Below are 21468 nucleotides of genomic sequence, written 5' to 3' on the forward strand. Positions count from 1 at the left end.
ACCAATTCTACTGGCACATACTATTTTTCCAGAATGCACCAGCCCTAAAGTCCACTTCTGCATGACTTTTGATTGGTCACTTCACCTCTAAAACTCAAGAGAAGTGAGGTTGGTCACCCTGTGTCAAGGGAGCCAATGAAGAGTAGAGCTGTGTGTGCAGTCCTTGTCTTCTCACCATTAACTCAAAGTCCTGTCTGCTTTAGGGCATTGTTCCTGATGTCAACATCTCTACACAGTTTCCTTCACAAAGGAGCAGCTGACATACAAAATGCTTTTCAGAAGAAGCAGATTGTTTTTGCACCTAAGACACATGGTCCATAAAGAAGGAAGTTCAGGATGTGGAAGCTGTTATTCTGGGGCTCATGAGAGCATGTCCCTCCCCTCTGAGCAAGGACAACCCCAGAAAGCAGGAACTACTCAGGTTCTGGGCAAGAATGAGTCCTGGCAGCCAGCCTTAGTAAACACTGGGAAGAGCAGTGTTTTCAGAAGCCCTTCTCTACAGACAAGGTTTTAATTTTCACAGCATATGTATCTGGATGGGAGTTAGCTCAATTTTTACATAAATGAATATGGATTAAATGAGCCCTTTATCTGCTGGCTCTACCATTTGGGGCATTCCTATAAAATTCCTTAAATATATGAAGCCAGAGAAGCTGGATTCATGAAGCAGACTGAGGTCACCATGTGATACTCTAAAAGGAGAAAACAGGCTGGAGGTTTGGCAGGATTCAAATCAGGTCCTATTATGGAATTTGGATTATATCCTGGACGATTTTTGTATAATTAATTTTTTATTAAAAAAAAATCACTGACAGAGTTGTGGATGGGGAGTCAGAGGTGCCCAAGACAAAACAGCAACAGCACCAAAAGCCACAAGAGCATTCGTGCTTGTGAATATTGATCGAGGATTCAGAGACACCAGTGCAGAAGCTTTATGTGTATTCATTCTCTTAGTCTTTACAGCTGAGAAGAGGGCCCATGAGAGAAGGTCACTTTATCTGTGCTTTGTAGGTGACTGTAGTGACATTAAATATCCCAAATCTGTATTACTGAGACCTCACCACAGGGGTATAGTGAGCTATCTAGCTTATGTGCAAGCCAGTGAGAATCACACACACACGTATTTCCATGAATCTTATTGGAACTAAGTTCTTTATAGTTTGGCACGGATGATAAGGTGGGCTATATTGAATGTCTTCTGTGATTTATGATTAAAGGAGCCAAAATAAAACTATAATACAGTTGTCACCATCACCATCATTACCATCATCATTGCCATCGCTATCACCAACCCCCCATCACCTCATCACCATCATTATTGCAGTAATCAACATCACCTTACCATCATCACCGTCATCATCATCATCATCATCACTATCACCATCATTACCATCATTATTGCTGTCATCATCACCACCACTATTATCACTACCACCACCACCACCATAACCACTATAATCACCATCTAAATCCAATTTGAGTGAGTCTCAATTTACCAAAATCAATACAAATGGTTTGAACCTTCCTCCATGTCCTCCTACTTTTCTTCCCTGGGGCTCCTGTGTAGGGTTTGCTGCTAGAGAAAAACAGCAACAGCACTGATTGGCCACTTCACCTCTAGCTCAACAGAACTGAGGTGGTCACCCTGTGTCAAGGGAGCCAGTGAAGAGTAGAGCTGTGTGTGCAGTCCTTGTCTTCTCACCTTTAATTCAAAGTCCTCTCTGCTTTGTCTTGACACCTGGGACTCCCAGGACACCAAGAATACTACACATCCTTGGGTGGGCTGGGATCTTGCCCTGTCTCTGGCTTATGATGAACACACTTTTGGAAGGATGATCTTGGAGGGTGATAGGCCAGGAGATTCACTTCCCTTATGCCCATTTGGGTTCCACCCAGCAGAGATTATGGGATGCTAGAGCAGAGTGTTGGCCTGGACAGCAGCCAGTCCAGGCACTGCTCTGAGGAGAGGACCTTTAGATCCAGAGAGGTTAGATGACTTGCACAAAGTCACACAGCCAGTGTAGGGTGCCTCTGGAACTAGACTCATGCTCTCGTCTGTGATATCAGGCTTCTAGTTTCATCACAGCATTTGGTTTTGTGGTTGTATTTTTCCTGCTGTTTCTTCTTTACCTGTCAAAAATAAATAGCACAGGCTCAGATGTAGAAGCAAGGAGTTGGCCTTAAGTTTGCCACTTGGCTTTGTGTGCCACCTCCTGGCATGCTTCCATTCCCTTGGAGTGTGGAGGGTGTACACACAGCAAAGGCTGGCTGAGAGCTGAGCCCTCTGTGACCCTGGGCCCTGGGGCAGATGAGTATGACTTCTCCCTTGGCAAGCTGTGGCTCACCCACTGCAGCTCTGCGGCCGGGGAGGCTAGCCTATGGGTGCAGAGAAGGCAGCCAGACAAGCTCTGGGTTTTCTCACTGCAGGAGGCAAGAAGCTCTCTGGGGAGGAAGTAAATTCTGTGTTTACATGTTTAATAGCCGGTCATATACCTTCTTGGACACTAGAGTGAAGACATCGATCTGGCTTTCATGGTCTGCAGGCTTTGTTAAGATAAGAGCTACCTCGCTCAGAGCAGTAAAAATCAACAGTCTGTGGCTTTAGTAATTGGAGAAATCATTCAAATAGCCCTACCAGAGACAAAGTATGAGTCCAGGAGATGAAGCCTCATCCCATTAAAGAGGTGCATTCCTTACGCTGCTTGGGAAAAGAAGTCTAAGGTCCAGAGGGAAAAATCCCCTCCAGCCTAAGTGAGATCAGCAGGTGTCAATCCAGCGCGGACCTGCCTTGCTTCTAGCAGCTCAACAATGTTTGCTCTGGGCCGTGTCAGGGGCTGGTGCCGGGCTGACCATGTCCACCCCAGGTGTAGAGACCACTGAAGCTCGGGGCTTGAGGGAGCATTAGAAAATCAGAATTCTCATTTAGCCTCTGCTGTTCCCTCTTCAGAAATAATTGGCCACGTGTGAGAGATTTCTGCAGGCTCGGCTCAGATTACTCGAGGTAGTTTGGGGAAGTCTGGGACACAGCTGCATTTTATATACATTCTATTAAAGAATCAGAATAGACACATTTAATAGGACTTGGCCTTAGCATTTGCACAAACGTGCCTGTGGCCACTTGGGTTTCGTCTTTGTTGGCTGCAGCATGCTGCAACAGCCTGCACCAATCAGGTCCATAAAAGGCAACGGTCCCTACTCTCTAATTATCACCCACGAAGGAGGACTACAGGTCAGTCATTCTAAAACTAAACATTAGCCTATAGTATAGGGTATAGTTAGCAAACTTACCTAGCAACCGACCCTGTTCTGTGACCTGCACGTGTGTCTCACAACCATTGTGGATGGTTCCCCAGGAAGTGGCACCACTCAGAATCAGCGTCTTCACTACTTGTCATGGCTATGCCTGCTTCACAGCCTCTTTTCAGCTTGAAATATGGTCGTGGAGACTCCGGATCTTGATCAGTCCCGGGTTGTGTGTGCTTGAGTGGGCCTCAGGCAGCTTTCTGAGGACCTTGGCCGACCACCTCTGTAAGTAGAAAACATTCTTCTATCCACTGTATGTTATGGTTAGACTCCTAATTGATGGGATTCTCAAAGCAAACAGTTCCTCATTTAACTAACTTCAGAGAAGAGATGCATTCCAGGCCCTAACATCTGGAGGAGCTCAATATTTATCAAAATCTGAGAGAACAGAGCAAATGTGCAGGAGAGAAATGTACATGGTTCTTGCTGTATTTGTACAAGAGCGTTGGGCAGGCAGTGAGGTGTGTCTGCAGACCCCTCGAGTCCGCTATAGTGATGGGAGTTGCACATCTTCGGGCTTGTGCTGTAGGCTCAGTGGGCACCCCTTGTAAACGTAACCCTCTGGAAGTGTGGTCGTCAGTCAGGATATCAGCAAGTATGTGGTCAGCCTCACGACACAGCTTGTTTGGTGGCCACAGGGTCTTGCTCTCCTGTTTTGAGATCAGCAAGTGGCACTTCTCTCCCTGTGGTCTGATTTGTACTGCATTTCCTTCTGGTTGATCGGCTCTGGAGTCAGACACACGGCTCTGTCCACACCCGATGTGCCTTCTGTATTTTAACCCAACTCTACATTCACCAACTGTCTTCCCTCTTGCTTTTCTCCTGTGCTGATTTCCTTCTCATTCATTTGAAATCGGATTGTCTTGCGATAGGGAGCATGTACTCTAGCAAGCTGCGCATCCCCCAGAGTCCACAGCGAACACGCGCAGATAAACACTCACGTTCCAAACCACTTTTCATCCACACCATCCTTTCAAAAGCTATAGCCTTCATCCGCTGAGTTTATTACCTTTTGAGAGTAAAGGGCACAGGTTGAGATTGCCATGAAGCCATAAGAAAGACAGTTTTCACCTGGATGTGGTTGGTTGTATTACAATCTGTGGGCACAGTGTTGAGAAGGGAAGTGTGTTTCTTACTGCAAAGTATAGAATTGGCTGATTCTGATCATTGTTCAATGTGATCAAATCTAGGCAAGGATTTAGGTCGACATGGATTCCCACCAAGCTGATGCATCACTCTGCCGCTGCACGGGGTCACCCAGGGCTCTGGCTGGAGGGCTGTGGTCCTAGTCCGAGGGGAGGGCCACCATGGGCATCCAGTAGGTGCCACCGCATGTGCAGGTATGGCTGTGATGAGCCGCCACTTGAGGGGTGTCCTGCATGGCCATGGGGTGAGTGTGCACGCAGCCTGTTCAAGCTGTCACTGTTATATTGAGGAAACAAAGTGCCTCCGAAAGTTCTTGGAAACAGAACAATAAAATCCATTTACCCTCCAGGGAGTACAGTTAGCCATTCTGTGGCTACCTCCCAAATAAAAATATTGGATTGGAGAAAATAGTTCTGCCTTAAATTAATATACCCTGAACAAATATAAATAAACATTGAAGCATTGAGTGAAACCATTTCGTTCCAAAATGAAACTGGATTTCTGCTTCTCCATGTCAGTAACAGTTTGTCACCATCTGTTGAGAAGAGCCTACGGGGCCAGCCTATGGAAAATCTGTAGGGAGATAATAAACACACACAGTTTCAATATTAAGGAATGACTTGAGTGTGTAATTTAGAGAAACAGTGTAAGTCTGAAAATGTGAAACTAGTGGTGTGGATCCAACATAAATTATCCTCGCACCATATTCCTTTCCGTAAGTCCTCACTTCCTCACTGTGTTTGTTAATTTAGTAGGGTTTTCAGAAGGTTCACTGTCAGATCACCAGGCTGTAAGTCGAGTGCTCAGTGGGATCACGCTGACTGGCACTGTCTGTCCGTCGTCAATACCTTCTGTGCTCTCTTACCGGGCTCTCTGGCAGCACTCTCCCGCGTGGCATGCCCACTGGGGTTTTCATCTAGGGAGCTGAGTCCCGTGGAGATGGATGGGAGGAGCAGAGCACCAGCTTCCGGCCCTGGTGCAGTGAGGATGTGGGTGGGAAGCAGGCCTATCATGAGGTGCAGATCACCAGGGCCCAGGGTGAGTCTTGCAAATGTCCCCACCCTCAGCTGTGGCCTGCGGAGGTGGAGGCGGCCGCGTCCACACCTTCTTCTCTGCGGATAGACACTCTATCTCACAGGTCCCTGGTGCTGTGCATGCAGCCTGTGACCTCACTCATACTCCACACCCTGGATGTCAGGGTGCAGTGCACCCCTCTTCTCTGGCACGTTTCCACTGCCTTCTCACTTCTCCCATATGAAAACTGAGATGGGCGGGGTCTGGAGATGTCCTCCACCCCTTCTGAAACATGGCTCTGGGGCTCTGCTCGTCAGAAGGTTCTGTGCATGGGGTCTTCAGTGGTGTCAGGCTCATTTGGGGTGCCTGGGCTCCCACTGAGTGCTGGTTTCTGAGATGTTTATTAAACCCATGTTTGTTATCTGGGAAATTTTAATCCAGTTGGGATTATGATACACGAGTCATTTAGCCAGAGTTTCCATAAATGGGGACCCCTATTGGGGCACATCACCTTTTGTGTGTAACACTCTAGCCCTAGAGACCCTGAGAGTCCTCAGGAGGTGGAGGTCATTGCTTAGCCCTTTTGGCAAGCAGACACACTGCGATGTGGGCAGCCACACATGTGTGCAGGCTCATAGATGGGGCAGAGGGGTTCATGGATGAACCAGGCCCGGGAGTTGTTTTCACGTGTTCTGTGGCCTGATATGAAATGGACCCATGAAGCTCGTATTCCCATGTGCTTGAAACTGGCAGGTGACTCGGTGGTGGTGGACTTGGGAAGCACAACACGCTGTGTGTCTAGCCAGTCCTGTGGTTAGCCTGCATGGAAACCTCATGGTTCAGGGTCCTACTGGTCAGGTGTCTGCATACACTGCATGTCAGGGAGTGTCTTTTCGTCTCCACCTGAGGCAATTTCCTTCAATAGCTCCTCCTTGTCAAAGATCTGTAGGGTAGAGAGAATCCAAACACACATACCTTTATTTTCTAAACTGAACACAAAGCTGTCCCAGCAAAACCAGCCCATAAAGCCCTGGAGCACCTGATGAAGTGTTTGGCACCAGCTTGGTCCCAGTGGGTAGATGGCTGCTGTTGATATCAGGAATTTAGAGGAGAAGAGGGTTCATGTCAGTGGAACTAGGCAGTAAGCATTCCTAGAGAAAAGGAGCTTCGAGCTGCTTTATCAAAAGTGGGAAAGAGAGGATCCCTGGGTGGCTCAGCGGTTTGGCACCCACCTTCGGCCCAGGGTATGATCCTGGAGTCTCAGGATCGAGTCTCTGCATCAGGCTCCCTGCATGGAGCCTGCTTCTCCTTCTGCCTGTATCTCTGCCCACCCCCCTCTCTGTCTCTCATGAATGAATAAATAAAATCTTTATTTAAAAAGTGGGAAAAACTAGAGTAGGGCAGCAGATACACCATGTTTGGGGAGGAGGGTGAGCTCCTTGAGCAGCAAAGCACAAGTATAAACATAGGCTCATAATTACTACACCTAAGGATGTGTCTGGGAAGAGCTTTTATTCAAAGAAGACAGAAACTGATATGGTTTCCTGGTTTCTGTTTTCATATCCTGTTGTACTGTTAGTTTTTTTTTTTTTTCCTAAAGAAGATAGGATTTCTAGTTGCAGTAATTAATTGTGGTTCCAAGGGGGGAGCATATATGTAGACTTTTCTTCAAAGATTCTGCCCTTTACCAGAAATCCTGTGCTATGACCATAGCCTCCTGAGCCAGGCTCATACTGGCTAGGGTGTGGGAGAGGATGACAGCAGAGCAGGAGGACAGAGCCACTCTAACTCGCCACCAAAATAGATTTTGGATCCCAAACACAGTGTTAAGAGATAAATGTGAATCATGACAATCATGAATGAACCCCATTCCCTTCTTGGCATCTCCAGACTGGATACTTTCTAAATATGAAGTAGAATAATCGTTCCAGAATCTTAAAACATCTTCACCCAAATCCTTGAAATGACAGGAGACTTTGTGGCGCCTGGTTGGTTAATGGTTGGTTGAGTTGGTTTAATAGTTAATGACTTAGCTCAGGCCCTCAAGAAGTAATATCTCACCTTAATATTCCATCCCGATGGCCAGTACTCCCTTAACTAGATCAATTTCTAAAAACTACTCGTAGCCATATACAGTAGAATGGATTTTTCATGATGCAAATGTGCCAGATGTCAATGGCTTCTGTCCTTGACAATTTATTTGTGAAATAGTGTTTTTAAAAGTACAAAACCAAAAACCGAGTATAGAGATGATCTCCCATTTCTTGTCCTTGTCCTTCATTCCTTGCTGAAGTGAAGGCTCTTCCCTGCTGGCTAGTGGATAAGACTGTAGGTGTTTGCTTTTTATTTTAAAAGGCAAGGGATATTTTAAAATCCATTATCGTCGGTTGGGTAAAACATTGTACATCCTGCACCTGCAAAAAACCGCAAGACTTCAACTTTGTTATGTTTCGTTTTGGTGTCAGCTAAATGTCCAGACACCATGATTGTTTTGAAACTTGATTTTGAAAATTCTCTTATCTGGCCCATTACCACCATCCTCATTTTTGTGCACTTCCAAGTTTGATATGGAGCACATCAGTGTCTTTCTTCATTCATGCCATCGCAAAGGTTTTTTTGAAAATGAGAACACTAAAGGCAAGGTCTGGGCTCCCCTTGCTAGACATTGACTCTAGTCCACTCACCTAACACCCTGACCCCAAGTGACAAGTCGCTGACCTCTATCACCTGAGGAGAGGTCATTTTATCTTCATTGGAAATGAGAAGAAATGGCCCAGAGCAAAGCCTGGAAGAGCCGACCACTGATTTCCACCTTCTCCTTGGAACAGAGGCCACTCCAAACCACGAGGAGCTCACTCTCTCTCCTTTATTCTGAGAGTGTTGATGAGCAACCAGGCCAGTCCAATTCCCACTGCTCTTTGGACAACATAAGTCAGGATGATGTCATTTGTCTTCTTTGGATAGTTTTCCCTTGTGCATCAGCTCTCTGTGGGAAACGGGCTTTGGGAACTTGCTGTGTCACCTAATCATTTGGACACTGAGGAATGCATATATAGGGAATCTTTTGATATTTGAAAACTTCAGCAACCATATCAGATGTGCCCCAGAGGGTCTGATCCATTTCTTCATCTCTGGATGCAAACCCCACAACTCAGAAATGATGGGAGGGCGAGTCCCAGGAGGAGGGCCTTGGTTAAGGGGTTTGTGTACAGATGCTCTGAGGTGTAGACTTGGGGGTTACAGGGACACAGATAGGAATTCTGTGTGAAGGGTATAATGGTCACAGCCGTGGGCTCTGCAGTTGGGGCAGGGGCTTGGAGCCTCCACTGCCCTGGCCTGATGGATGTCACCCTGCCTACTGCTTCTGAGGCCCGGTCTGCTCAGAGGGAATGAGGGAGACTGCCCAGGCCTCAGGGCTCTTGTGACATCAGCTGAGGACATGTGGGTGAGTTTGATCAGTGCAGGCTCAGGGCATGGATGGGTGGCATGTGCATGTGGGCCACAATCACACTGGCACACCGATGGCAGGGGGACTGGGAGATTGTCTGTGATGTCATCTGTAGACATTCTGGCAGATTCCTGATTCAGCTGGTCAGAGTATCGCTTCTACCTCTCATCCCCCATGTTTGTCTTAACGTCTCTCCCCTAATTGTAAGACCATAGAGGTGGCAGAGTGGCCAGGCCCCTGCTCCATGGGATCCCTGGGTGGGAGGGGGGGGTCCCTGCAAACTTGAATGGGTCAGCCACAGCTCCTGGGAAACGTGTCCCCCAGGAACAGCAGCACAAGGCTTCACTTGCCCTGTCACGTCCTCAGCTTTTTGGCCTCACTTCATTTCTGTGTTTGGGGCTCATTGTCACCTGTATCTGGGGAACTGAAAACCTGAGTGATTCTGGTTTGTGTTTTGGTGAGACTCACTGATGGGTGATTGGTCATCCTGGCATGTCCCTTGGGCCTGTTTCCTCTAGGTTGTGGTGGGTCAGCAGGGTTCTGCTGCTGTCACTGTTGGGTGGCTCCCGGCTTCTGCAAGACCTGCTGTCCCCTTCCTTCCACAGGGGGGGCTCATTGCTGACCTAGTCTGACCCAGCCAGACAGTGGGCAGGCTCCCAGGCCCAGTGCGTCTGCCGATGCTGAGGATGCTGACCCAGGGCCCCAGCCGCAGAGCCCATCACGGTGCCGACTCCATGGGGCCCGCTCAGAGGCTCAATAGCAATGAGGAGACAGCAGGAGTCACCTGTCAGCATGTATGACAGGCTGCAAGGAGAACACTTGCTTGCTTGTCACATTAAGAGTTTAGTGACACATAACCGCATTTGCAATCCCATCAAGGTCATCAGTGCTATAAAATATAACTTATGAGCACACCATACACTGAAAGCTTATTTTCTATGATGGTAAAGTATGGATTTGCACGGGGTTGCAGTTTGAAAATACATAGGCTGTCTGTCTTGTTGTCAAGCCTGGTGTTCTTTCTGGAATTCCTCACAATGGCTATGGAAGAGGTAATATTGCAGAGCGAACTAGTGGAAGTAAAAATAAATATGCTGGTAGTGTGAAAGAAAGTTTTCTCGGGATCCCTGGGTGGCGCAGCGGTTTGGCGCCTGCCTTTGGCCCAGGGCGCAATCCTGGAGACCCGGGATCGAATCCCACATCGGGCTCCCGGTGCATGGAGCCTGCTTCTCCCTCTGCCTATGTCTCTGCCTCTCTCTCTCTCTCTCTGACTATCATAAATAAATAAATAAAAAATTAAAAAAAAAAAGAAAGAAAGTTTTCTCTATTTGAATGGGAAAGCATTCCTTAAATGGCATCTGTTAAACAAAAAAAAACAAAAAACAGAAAGCAGCGAGCATGTGGCTGAACACTTGACAGAGTCTGTTTGTCCCTGGACTATCTACTAGGTGTGCCTTTGGTCCTGTCGTGGGGCTGGAGCGAGCTGCTTGTTCTTCCTGCCAGCCTCGGACCAGGAGGATGCCAGGCTGCCAGACAGGGGACGGCTGCCTCTCAGAATGGCGCCCTGCTTGGGGAGCAGAGAAGGCCCGGGCCCACCCCCCCAGGTCACCCTGTTCCAGGCCCTGGTTGTGTAGCACCAGAAGGACACATCAGTCTCCACGCAGAGGGCATCTTGTCTGATCACGATGGACGGGTCACAGGTGCACGGTCAGGGTGCCATGCGCCATGTGGAAGCTTGGAACCACTGTTGTTATGTGTAGGTTTATAGTCATACTAGTAGACCGGAGGACCTTTGTAACTCAACTATATTTCTGGCCACAAGCATGGCTTAGCTACTATAGGAAGATAATGTAACGTCAAGAAATATTTCAGAAATAGGGCAGCCCCTGTGGCGCAGTGGTTTAGCGCCGCCTGCAGCCTGAGGTGTGATCCTGGAGACCCAGGATCGAGTCCCACATCGGGCTCCCTGCATGGAGCCTGCTTCTCCCTCTGCCTGTGTCTCTGCCTCTCTCTCATTCTGTGTTTCTATGAATAAATAAATAAAATATTTTTTTAAAAAAGAACTATTTCAGAAATAATCTCACAAATGCAGCCTGTGTATGGGATCGATTGGCGGAGGGCGTGGCAATGAATTAATACAGATCAGATTCAAAAACAAGAAGCGATGCTCTTGCACAAGGTAGGGTATGAAAGTGATCTCCTGTGGACATGCACAGTGCCTGGCCACAGATTCCAGAGTGCATGTGAGCAGGTGCGTGTTGTCGGAGTTCACGCTGGCTGGGCGCTGACTCCGTGGTGATTCCAAGCGTCCCTTTCTCAGTTGCCTTATCTTTGAACAAAGACGTGCTGTTTCCTGCTGAGGCTTTGTCCTCCTGTTTTAGGGAACTGCAGAGTGGAGGCCGTGGCGCGATGTCAGGTCACATGCACACGAGGGTGCAAACAGCTTCCTGAAGTCCACAGGGTTTCAAATGCTCTGAGAGTAAACATTTGACGGTTAGTTATTCTTAGTGGTCTTAAAAACACTCCACCTAAAACACATTGTCAGTTTGGCAACATAAACAAATTTTTGCTCAAGAGAAAATTCAACTGAGAGCGGTCGTTTTGTTCTGAGTGATGCTGGGGAGAGAAAATAGCGTGCCTTGAATCAGGAAAGCCTCAAAAGGACAATAATGATAATCCGAATGCTTTGTAAAAACATTTACTGGACACCATGCCCCATTGAAACATCAACATGTGTCCTCAGACACTTCTTGTTCCACAGCGGGCGGCAGGACCATCCCCTGAATATGCAATGACTGTGGAAATACTGTGTCTCCTTGCTCAGGCCATCAAGAACCCTCCATGTGTGCTTGCCCACGCCTCGTTTTATGAGCTCCTTTGCACTGAACATATGGTTAATAGATACTTACTGAGCGAGTGATGACATAGCGCTGTCCTCAAGAAATGTAGGAAGACTCGGGAAACATAAACACTTGTCTTTAGGATAAATATTCACAATGAACTTATCAACGATTCCAAATTCTTAGTGCACTTTGTAGACTCAGATGACCTAACCAAAAGAGAATTAAAATCAAGGGCAAGAATTTCTGGAACGTCACAGGCCAAGGGACACCCAGGGCCTCCACATGCCAGCCCTTTGGTGGCAAGGATGGTGTCTCTCTGCACTTCTTCACGGGAGTAACTGCAGAGTCCCACAGGCACTGGCTTCCATGCAACCATGATTTCTGACATGTGTTACTGTTACCTAATCAGAGCATGGACGCAAGCCTGTGAACTTCTCTGTTTCGAATAATGAAAAAATGTTGAAAATGTGGAAATATGAAAATAAATATACAAAATATGTAAATACAGAAAAGATGGAAACCCTAGAGTCAGGACACAAAAATCAAGATTTTGTTTTTAAGATTGGAAAATTTCCTGTTTTTTTGTTTTGTTTTGTTTTGTTTTTTCCTAAAGGCTTTTATCTGAGAGGGACCCTCACTGATGGTCTCCAGTATGGACTCTGAAATCTGTGAGCCTCACAAAAGCGTTAATAAGGATGTGCTTCTCGGAGGCAGGGGGCCCTTGCCTGTGTCATCACAAAGCAGGGCTCAGACCCCAGTGCCAGGCTGGACCCTCTCTTCCTTCTGTGGCTGCAGGGAAGAGGCCTGAGTCCCTCGGCAAGGGTGGGCTTTGAGGAGTGAACAGAGGCCCGTGTCTTGCAAAAGACATTCTCTACATACTTGCTGTGTTGAGGCCCAAGTTAACCCCAGCTGGGACACTCCCCGCCCACACTCCCCCAACCCCAGAGTGCTGTGTCCTCCCTGATTCCCTCTGAGGTCATCCCTGGAGGCCTTGGCGGTCCACCGTGGTGTCCCTCTCAGTAACCCTGTCCCTGGACCATGGTGACCATGGTTCACTCTGAGACCATAAGTCAGACTGTGTTACCTGCAAATCCCCCCGAGTTTCTCCCTGTGGCTCCCGGCACCCTGCATACTGGGGTCCTGCTCCCCTCCTACTGAGCTCTCCAGCCCTCTGTTCCGTTGCAGATGCTCTGGCTCCGTCCGCCCCTGGGGAGGGCCAGGTGCATGTGGGAATGGCTCAGTATTCATATTTGGCGGCAGTGCCGTGACTCCAGAGCCTCTCCGCTCTGTGCTTCTCTCCGTGTCTCCGATGCTCTTGCTTCACCAGCCATGTGGGTTGGGTGCTCTACACATTTCCTTCTTGTCTGTGCCAGATTTTGTGTTTTAAACAATGAATATCAAAGAGATTTTATTTCTTGTTGTTGTAAACAATTGCCTATGTCTGTGCCCTGTACATGTGAAATAACAAGCGTACAACTGGCAGCCCAAACTCGAAGGCATTCGCTGTAGATGCCTGAGAGCTGGTGAGTCAGGTAACCCTACAAGGCCACCTACTCTGAAGGAAGGACCCGGTGGATAGGCCTGGTGCCCTTCCCACTTCACTGACCCAGGAACCCACGTGATCACCTGTTGGACAGGGCTCAGACCACACCTGTGGGTCAGTGTCGGCTGACATGGGTCCGAAAATATGGGTTTTCTCCATATAATGCTTTCCTCTTGATGGAGGTCTGCAAGCAGCCATCATTCCCCACTCGGTGGCCGTCCCGGGTGTGGCAAGTGCCAGCAAGGAAGGGAGTCCCGCTTGCGTTGATTCAGAGAGCGGTGTTAGGATGTGATTGGGGCAGAAGTCCTGAAGATGCATCGATTTCTGTTTGAAAAAGAAATGGAAGAGAAGAAATGGTAATTTCCAGACAAAAAGCTTCTGTTTTTGAAAATAAGGACGTTTCACAGGAAGTGAGGAACTCACTCATTTTGAAAGGCAGCAAATCAAGTGATCTTTAAAGTGTTCCAACCTTACCAGGCGCCCCCCGAGAGCCAGGCGGTGGGTGGACGTGGGCGGCTGACTGAGCGCGTCCGCGGCCTGGGTGAGCGGCTGTAGAGCAACGACAGTGGCCACTGGACAGTGAAGCGTACGCACTGCGGTCCCAAACCAGGATTAGCGCTCAAGTGTTTTCACGGAAACCCAATTGGGTGCCAACGATTTTACTTGGATTCTGCAGATAAATGGGATCAACAGAGCATCTTCAGGCTAAGCCACATGCTCTGTTTCGCCACAGATTTGTAAATAAATTAGTGTAGTGACTGCTTGCAGCTTTGAGAAGGGCAGTGTGGTTTCCTCTTTCCCTACAAGCGCGTCTCTAAGTGGCTGCGAGCCGTCTGCCCGTGGACACCACGCCTGCGCGCCTCGTGGGGCCACCCTGCACTGTGCCTCCGGGCCAGCTTCACACTCGGCCGACAGCTGTCCTGACATAAACAGTGACGGTGTCGCCATCGTCGAGCCTTGCGGGCTGTGGTTTTAGCAGCAGCAGCTTCAGGGCGGCTGTGGAGCTGTCCTGGGGCCTGCTGTGTAGGGGGAGAAGGAGGTGAGCATGGAGCCAGGGCCCCCGGGCCCGTTGTTGGGGGTCATCCTGTTGGCATGTGGCCCCCTGGACCCCAGAGGCCGTGTGCACATGGGTCTGCGGGCCCCAGAAGCCCTCACCACCACCGCGGCCCCCACCTGTGTGGCTCTGACCAGTGGCCCTCAGCACAGAGACGGAGCCTGTGTCCCTGCTTCCCCGTGGGAGGACCCCACCCCCTGCACCTTGGGGACGCGCTCCCTCTGCCTCGGGCCTGTCGCTGCTTTTGTACATTTGCAGGACCTGGTCTGTTTCACGACATTTCCATTTCGCGCTTCTGTCACTTTACGTGCGATGAGAATTTGCTCAAAGAGCTCTGAATTTTTTCCTTCTGATTTCGTCTTGTTTTACATTTTCATTTGCCTTCTTTCCTGAGAAATGGCTTTGAGCTATGATCGATTCATGTCCTGCAGTGACAAACAGCATTCCAGGGTGACTAGGACAAGGACTCTCCGCTCCAAGAGGGGCGTCCTCTCAAAAGTAGCCACTGAACAAGGCTACAGCACCTGGACGGGGACAGTAAGTAGAGGCCGGGCCCCTTCCCCCGGCTGCCTCCCCTCCCCTGCCCCTTAGGCCGACGGACTCTCAGGGACCATGGGACTGTGTTCACCGAGCCCTCGTGGTGGCAGACCCCCTGCCCCTGATATTGGGACACAGCACCTCCATTCCCGCATGCTTACCCCCCGGCCCCCCAAGTCCAGGGAGGTCAGGAGCCTGGTCCTGCCAGGTCCTGCCAGACTCAGGACGCCCACTCCATCTGCTGCGACGGCTACCGCGGACCCAGCACGTTTGTTAGGGTCTCAGCGAGTATCTGTGGGGCGAGTGCCACGTGTGGCCTGAGCGTGCCCCCCGCAGGCGGACTGGTGTGTGCAGACCCTGCTAAGTGTAGCCAGCGCGTGGGCCTCGGAGTGCAGGACCAAGCTCGCCTCCAGGAAGCTTTGCAGGTGTGGCGGCTTTGTCTTTCTGAGAACAACTAAGTTTTTATTTTCTTTGTTTAAAAGGAAGTTCAACATCTTTGCAAATAAAAGTGAAAAGTGTTCTTTTTTGGACCAAAGTACCTCTGAACTACAAAGTAGAGCCCATACCCACGCAGGAAGACCGGTGCCATTCAGTCTGTGTTATGTAACAGCAAGAAAGGGCTTTAGCGGGACTGATGTAGTATTTCTTGTTTTAGAAGTAAATTAAGCATTTGCTTTAACTCTTTTTTGCATGAAAGAATCCTAAATCTTTCTCATGCCCGCAGTCTTGGTTTCCCAAAGTGTAGGTGTCATTTCTGACTAGAAACTGCATGCGGCTTTACTCCGTGTGGGGGTGTGTGATTACGGTAGCAGAAACACCAGCTGGCTATGTCCCCTCTGAGGTCATGCCCTCCACACACAACACAGGCACCGTCCTTTCTTAAAGCCGCTCTGTGCTGAGGTCAGCCACATGCTAGGCCTTCCCAGACCTTGCGGTCTTCCTCACCTTCAGCACGTGCCTCCCCGGATGTGTTGAGGCTCATGAGTGGTGGGGATCCCAGGGATCGGGGTCTGCAGGCACCCGGGGCATTGGGCTCCTGCGCGTTGGTGCCTGTCTGAGCTGGATGGGTTCTCTTGGGCAGCAGGGCTCCCGACCACCCCCTCCGGGGCAGGGAGCCGGGTCGGCCTATTGTCCTACTCAGTCAAGCAGCCTCCAGTCCTATCGCTCACAGCTTCGCTGCCCTTGAGAGCCTCCGCTGAGGCCGCGGTCCTCTGGCCGGATGCAGGAGGTTCTCGCGGGTTCCAGATCACGTGTGACACACCTGCAACCTCCCAGAGAGAATAGCTAAGTAGACCATTATTTTTATTCAAAAGGAACATTCTCCGAATGCTGTGCATTTTCCTTCCAGAGTAGAACCTACCCTTTCAGTTGCCTGTCATCTTCCTCTCCCCGATGGGGACTCACATCTGTTCTCTGATATGTGTACGTAATGCGGTGGAGACCGGCATGAATAGACTCCTGCTATCAGCAACTAGCAAGTACTTGCACAATTATACCAGAAACTCAATTGTCAGGGGGGAAATTTATGAAAACTGGAGCGCGTGTGACGGCATAGCATGTCATTGTCTGGATGACCAGCCTGCCCTGACAGCACCTCCGCCCTACCCATGCCCAGCGTCCGGGAAAACAGGCCCCTGCTGCTCCCCTTCTTGTCCTCGTCATCCTGGAACAGGATGGAGAATAGTGTGGGGAGTCCAGGGCATTCCCAGCCATGCGAGTGTGTGAGAACCAGGGCTGCCGGCCGGGTGGTGTCTAGCAGGAAAGGATGTTGTAGGAAGGTGAGCTTCCCATAAACACAGTCAGTCTTGAGCCCGTGTGGTCTCTGGACTCAGCCTCGTCTTGCTCCAGCAGAGCAACCTCAGGGCACCTCCTGATGCTCCTGAGTGCCAGGACTTCATACGCAAGGTCGGCCAGTGGCAGCACCAACCTGAGATCGCTGCACGGATGATCAGTGCTGCAAATCTCTTCGTCCCGTGTAGTGATTTAGTAAATGTTAGATACTGTCATTTACAAGAATCATGATCCAAAAGGGGTGCCCGGGTGACTCCATTGGCCAGGTGTCCAACTCTTGATTTTGACTTAGGTCATGGTCTCATGGGTCGTGAGATTGAGGTTGGGCTCTGTGCTCAGTAGGGAGTGTGTTTGAGGATTGTCTCCCCCTCCACTTGCCCCTCCCTCCCTCACGTGCCTGCATATACACATATGCTCTCTCTCAAATAAATAAATAAATAAATAAATAAATAAATAAATAAATAATTTAAAAAAAATGTGGTCCAAAATCAACATATGTATTGCAGTGTGCTCAAATGACCATTCACCTGAGCTCATTAATATTAAGGTACCACAGCATTCTAATTTCCAAATATTAAACTTGTCTTTCCATGACAGAGAAAGAGCTCTTTTACTCTGTGGGTTTTGTGAAATATGAAAAAAAAATTGTATTTGCGTTATTTCTTTAGGTTGTCCTGGTGCCAAAAAGAATGAATTTCTGACAAGCATCTTGGACGCGCTCTCTACCGACATGGTGCACGCAGTCTCCGACCCCTCTTCCTCTGGCAGGTACGTTACATCAACGTGGAGCAAGGATCTGAGAATAAGCCCCAGTAACCTGAGAGCTGGAAGCCAGGTGTAGCCGATAGGTCTCTGGGGCAGGTCAGCTTCTCAGCACTGCAGGAGCCCTCTCCCAAAATTTCAAGTTGCTCCATGTGTCTGGGGGTGATTTGTTTAGCGGGTTTTCCCTGTGATGCAATTAAGCCACTGAGGGCCGTGTCACAGTGGGCAGAGCCAGAACCAGTGATCCCAGCCATCCCACCAGGTGGTGGCAGGCGGGTGGGCGGGAGGCAGGAGGCAGGAGGCAGGGCCTTTGGTTCTGATGGCTTTGAGCCTTGGGTTTGCATTTCAGAGCTATTGAGTAGACTTAATTTTTAAAAAAGATTTTATTTACTTATTCACGAGAGACACAGAAAGAGGCAGAGACATAGGCAGAGGGAGAAGCAGGCTCCCTGCAGAGAGCCCGATGTGGGACTCGATCCCAGGACCCCAGGATTATGACCTGAGCCAAAGGCAGACCTTCATCCACCAATCCAGCCAGGTGTTCCTATCAAGTAAATTTTAATACTTGGAATTAAAATGTTGGATTTCAAGTTTTCAATACCCTATGTATTTACTATAGAAAAACCCACATAACATAAGGCTTACCAACTTAAGACCCAAGTGTACAGTGGCATTATTTACGCTGACACTGCTCAAAGAGGGACCCTGAGACTCTGGACGCGATCCCCCTGGACACATGGCAGGTGTTCTGCACGCGTGGGCTTGGGCTTCGGGCTGAGCCTCTATGGTTCCCCAAAGCTCTTCTGTAGCTACCTGCAGGTGTGAGGGAGCTCCCAGCGCTGCCTGGACCTGACTTCACAGGACTGGACCCTCCTGAGAATTCACAGCAATTTATCTCTTTCTTCTCAGAGGGAGGAGAATCTTTCTGTGTTTATCTCCTCGAGCACTGGCCTTGCTCCCTACTCCTGCCTGCAAAGCCCTGATAATCTCGCCTCTTCTGGATGATCTAAAGCTTTCTGGTCTCCTCAGCTGATGGTCTCTCCTCTCTGTCTCTCTTCTTAGGAGTAAGATTCAACAAATGAAAAAGAAAGGCAATGCTAATAGAAAATGTTATAATCGGGCAGTAAATTAAGCTTAAGAAAGCAAAAAAAGAAAGAAAAAAAAAGACCTATATTTCAAGTTGACACATTCTTGGAAAGAGTGCTCTAAGCTGAAAAAGTAGAATTGAAAGCAGTAAATGAACTGGTGCGAGGAGCTCCCCTGAAAGTCTGGAAATACTCAGTAGTATCCCAACGCCCCGATACCCGTGAGCATTTCTCCTAAGTTACTTCCTTCACACCCAGGAACATGGTCTCCTCCAAGCCGGTAGAGTCTAGACAGTGGCAGCCAGTGGAACAAAAGGGCCCGTAGGGGCTCGCGCCCTGTATTTGTCCTCTTCCCCTTAGGGAGAAAGCACACTCTGACATCTGGGACATTTTCACAGGTGTGGCACAAAGCCAGATCTTCTGGGAGAGTTTTTAGTGATTTGTATCTTAAAATATCAAACTTCGTTTTAATCCAAGGGAAGAGGTCTAGTTACCTCTTTAAGATGTATCTTTACTTGCATCTTTCGTTACCCCGTGGTATAAAATGGGATTGTTGGTGAATCCCACTTACAGGAGTTGAGACCCTTGGGGCCCCAAGCTGACCTGCCAGCTCCTTGGAGCCCAGAACCTGGGACAAGGGGGCTTCCGTCCTTAAAGACTTGGCTAACACTGAGTGTGTCATATGCACGCATAAACTCATGGTGTCATCTGCAGTTCTGAAACCAGCGTGAAGTATTCTTGCTAAATTCCCTTCTCTAAATTATGTTTAAAAATTGCTCTGCGGAATGGTGAACTGCGCAGGCTTGGGCACCCACGCTGTAGGCGTGATGAGTGGGGCATCCCGTCTAGGAGAGTTGGGGTGCATGGTGCGCCCTCCGTAGACAGGCGAGGCCGGGGAGAGGCCTGCCGCACCTGACGACCTTGTGTGCTCTTGCAGGCTCTCAGAACCCGACCCCAGCCACACCCTCGAGGAGAGGGTGGTCCACTGGTACTTCAAGCTACTCGATAAGAACTCCAGCGGGGACATTGGCAAAAAGGAGATTAAGCCCTTCAAGAGATTCCTTCGGAAAAAATCAAAGCCCAAAAAGTGCGTGAAGAAGTTTGTCGAATACTGTGACGTGAATAACGACAAATCCATCTCCGTGCAAGAGCTGATGGGCTGCCTCGGGGTGACGAAAGAAGAAGGTAAAGCAAACGCAAAGAAGCACCCTAGTAAGAGCCTTTCTCGTTGTTTTGTGCTTTGCGATGCATCAGGTCTTGACACCTGCTCCGTTGGCTTCTTTAAGCGTAGCTTGTCCTTTCCGTCTGAGGGGGCCTCTTACCTGTAGGGCGTTTGTCCGTAGAAATAATAACAGACCAGTCGTAACCCATCAGAGGGAGAGGCTGGTCAACAGGGGCGAAGCTGAGCGTTGTGTGAAGACGTGCCCTCTGGCTCTGGCCGTGGTGGCGACGTTCCAAATGTGTGCGACGTTCCAAATGCCAATCTGGAAACTGCTGGGAGTCACTCTACGCCCCTGTGTGTGGACCAGCCACACGTGCAGGCCAGCTCATCGGCAGTTGCATAATTCCTGTTACCCAGACCAGCTACGTCGATAGTTGAAAACACCCTGTTAGCTGTTTCACCCGCCGAGCACGTCCTGTGAAGGTGGCCACACCGACTGCCATGGAGACAGACCTACAGTAGCAGGAGCTTGCTGGCTGCATGCATGTCGTGGACTCGGTTTCCCCATTTGCACAGCGCACGTGCTGGGAGGCTTTGCAGAGGCGTCACCAGTGTTTCATGATTCTGTTCTTCTACTACCCATGTCGGGAACACCTCTGAAGGAGAAACCAGGCTTGAGGGTAGAGTCCAGGGAGTGAGTTCATCGTGTCCCGCGAGGCCCTCCCAGGTCTGCACTCAACTGTGCAGCTGGCCCTGGGGCAGCTTCTGAAGCAGTGGCTCCCGTCTCTCCTTTGTCCCTGTGTCCCTAGCTCTTTTCACAATGGTCATTTGCCACCATCCCACTCCACGGGGTCCAGGCTGGATCTGTGTCCCTGCTAATGTCTCTGTGAGAAGTTAGTCTTAGAAAAACTAGGCTTTGCTTGGAAGCCTTGAGTGCAGGGTGTGTGCGACGCTTGCACCTCATGCCATCCTGGAAGAATCTGGAGCAGAGGCCAGTGGCGAAGACGCGGGGCTGCCCTCTTGGCTCACCCTGCAGGGTGCAGGTGGGAATGGAGCCAGGCTCAGAGACTCACAGTTGGCAGGCAGGGGGAGGGTGCACCGGGGCTGTGACTGTGTGCCAAGTGTGGCCCTTGGACCAGGGAGGCAGTGTGGCGCTTGGGCTGAGGAGCCTAGCGGAGGTCTCGGTGGGAGGGATGTCTGGGTGCAGCCATTAGGATGTTGAGGGAGACCCAGTGGGTGCCCTGGCCAGCCCTGGGGACGCTGTCCTACCTCAGGCCCTTGGGCATCTAAGAAGCCAGCGGGTTAACCCTGTTCATCCGGGGAAAGTGACAGCCTGACAGGCACTGTAGCTGCGAGACGGCCCAGAGAAGAGCCTCAACTGGGCAAACTCACACTGCTGGAGGGGGGCTGGTTGTGTACCTGCCTTGGGGTGATGGGGGGGTTCTGGTTGTCTGGTACCTGCCCTGGGGGTGATGGGGGCATGGGGCTGCTTGTCTGGTACCTGCCCTGGGGTGATGGGGGTGGGGAGCTGGTTGTCTGGTACCTGCCCTGAGGTGATGATGAGGGTGGGGTGCTGGTTGTCTAGTACCTGCCCTGGCAGTGATGAGAGTGGGGTGCTGGTTGTCTGGGCCCTGCCCTCGGGTGATGAGGGCAGGGGGCTGGTTGTCTGGTACCCACCCTGGGTGATGAGGGTGGGGGGCTCGTGGCCCAGAGAGTGAGAGCCACACAGGGGCTCTGGATGGGCTGCTTTGGATTGGGAAGTGTGATCCCAGGTGAGTTG

General features: G+C 49.9%; 1 protein-coding gene across 3 annotated transcripts in view; it reads left to right on the forward strand.

Annotated features, from left to right (window-relative positions):
* Positions 1–21468, forward strand: part of SMOC2 (SPARC related modular calcium binding 2) — a 161319-nt gene that overhangs the window by 133279 nt on the left and 6572 nt on the right. For 2 of the 3 annotated variants that reach the window (XM_041746022.1, XM_041746023.1), the window contains exons 10-11: positions 17348–17447; positions 19464–19738. In XM_041746022.1, coding sequence (XP_041601956.1) covers positions 17348–17447; positions 19464–19738 — 375 coding nt within the window. The remainder of the gene's footprint in view (positions 1–17347; positions 17448–19463; positions 19739–21468) is intronic. The other variant, XM_041746025.1, reaches the window with a different exon arrangement.

The sequence above is a fragment of the Vulpes lagopus genome, chromosome 2 (assembly GCF_018345385.1).
Source record: "Vulpes lagopus strain Blue_001 chromosome 2, ASM1834538v1, whole genome shotgun sequence".
In the NCBI taxonomy this organism is placed as follows: domain Eukaryota; kingdom Metazoa; phylum Chordata; class Mammalia; order Carnivora; family Canidae; genus Vulpes; species Vulpes lagopus.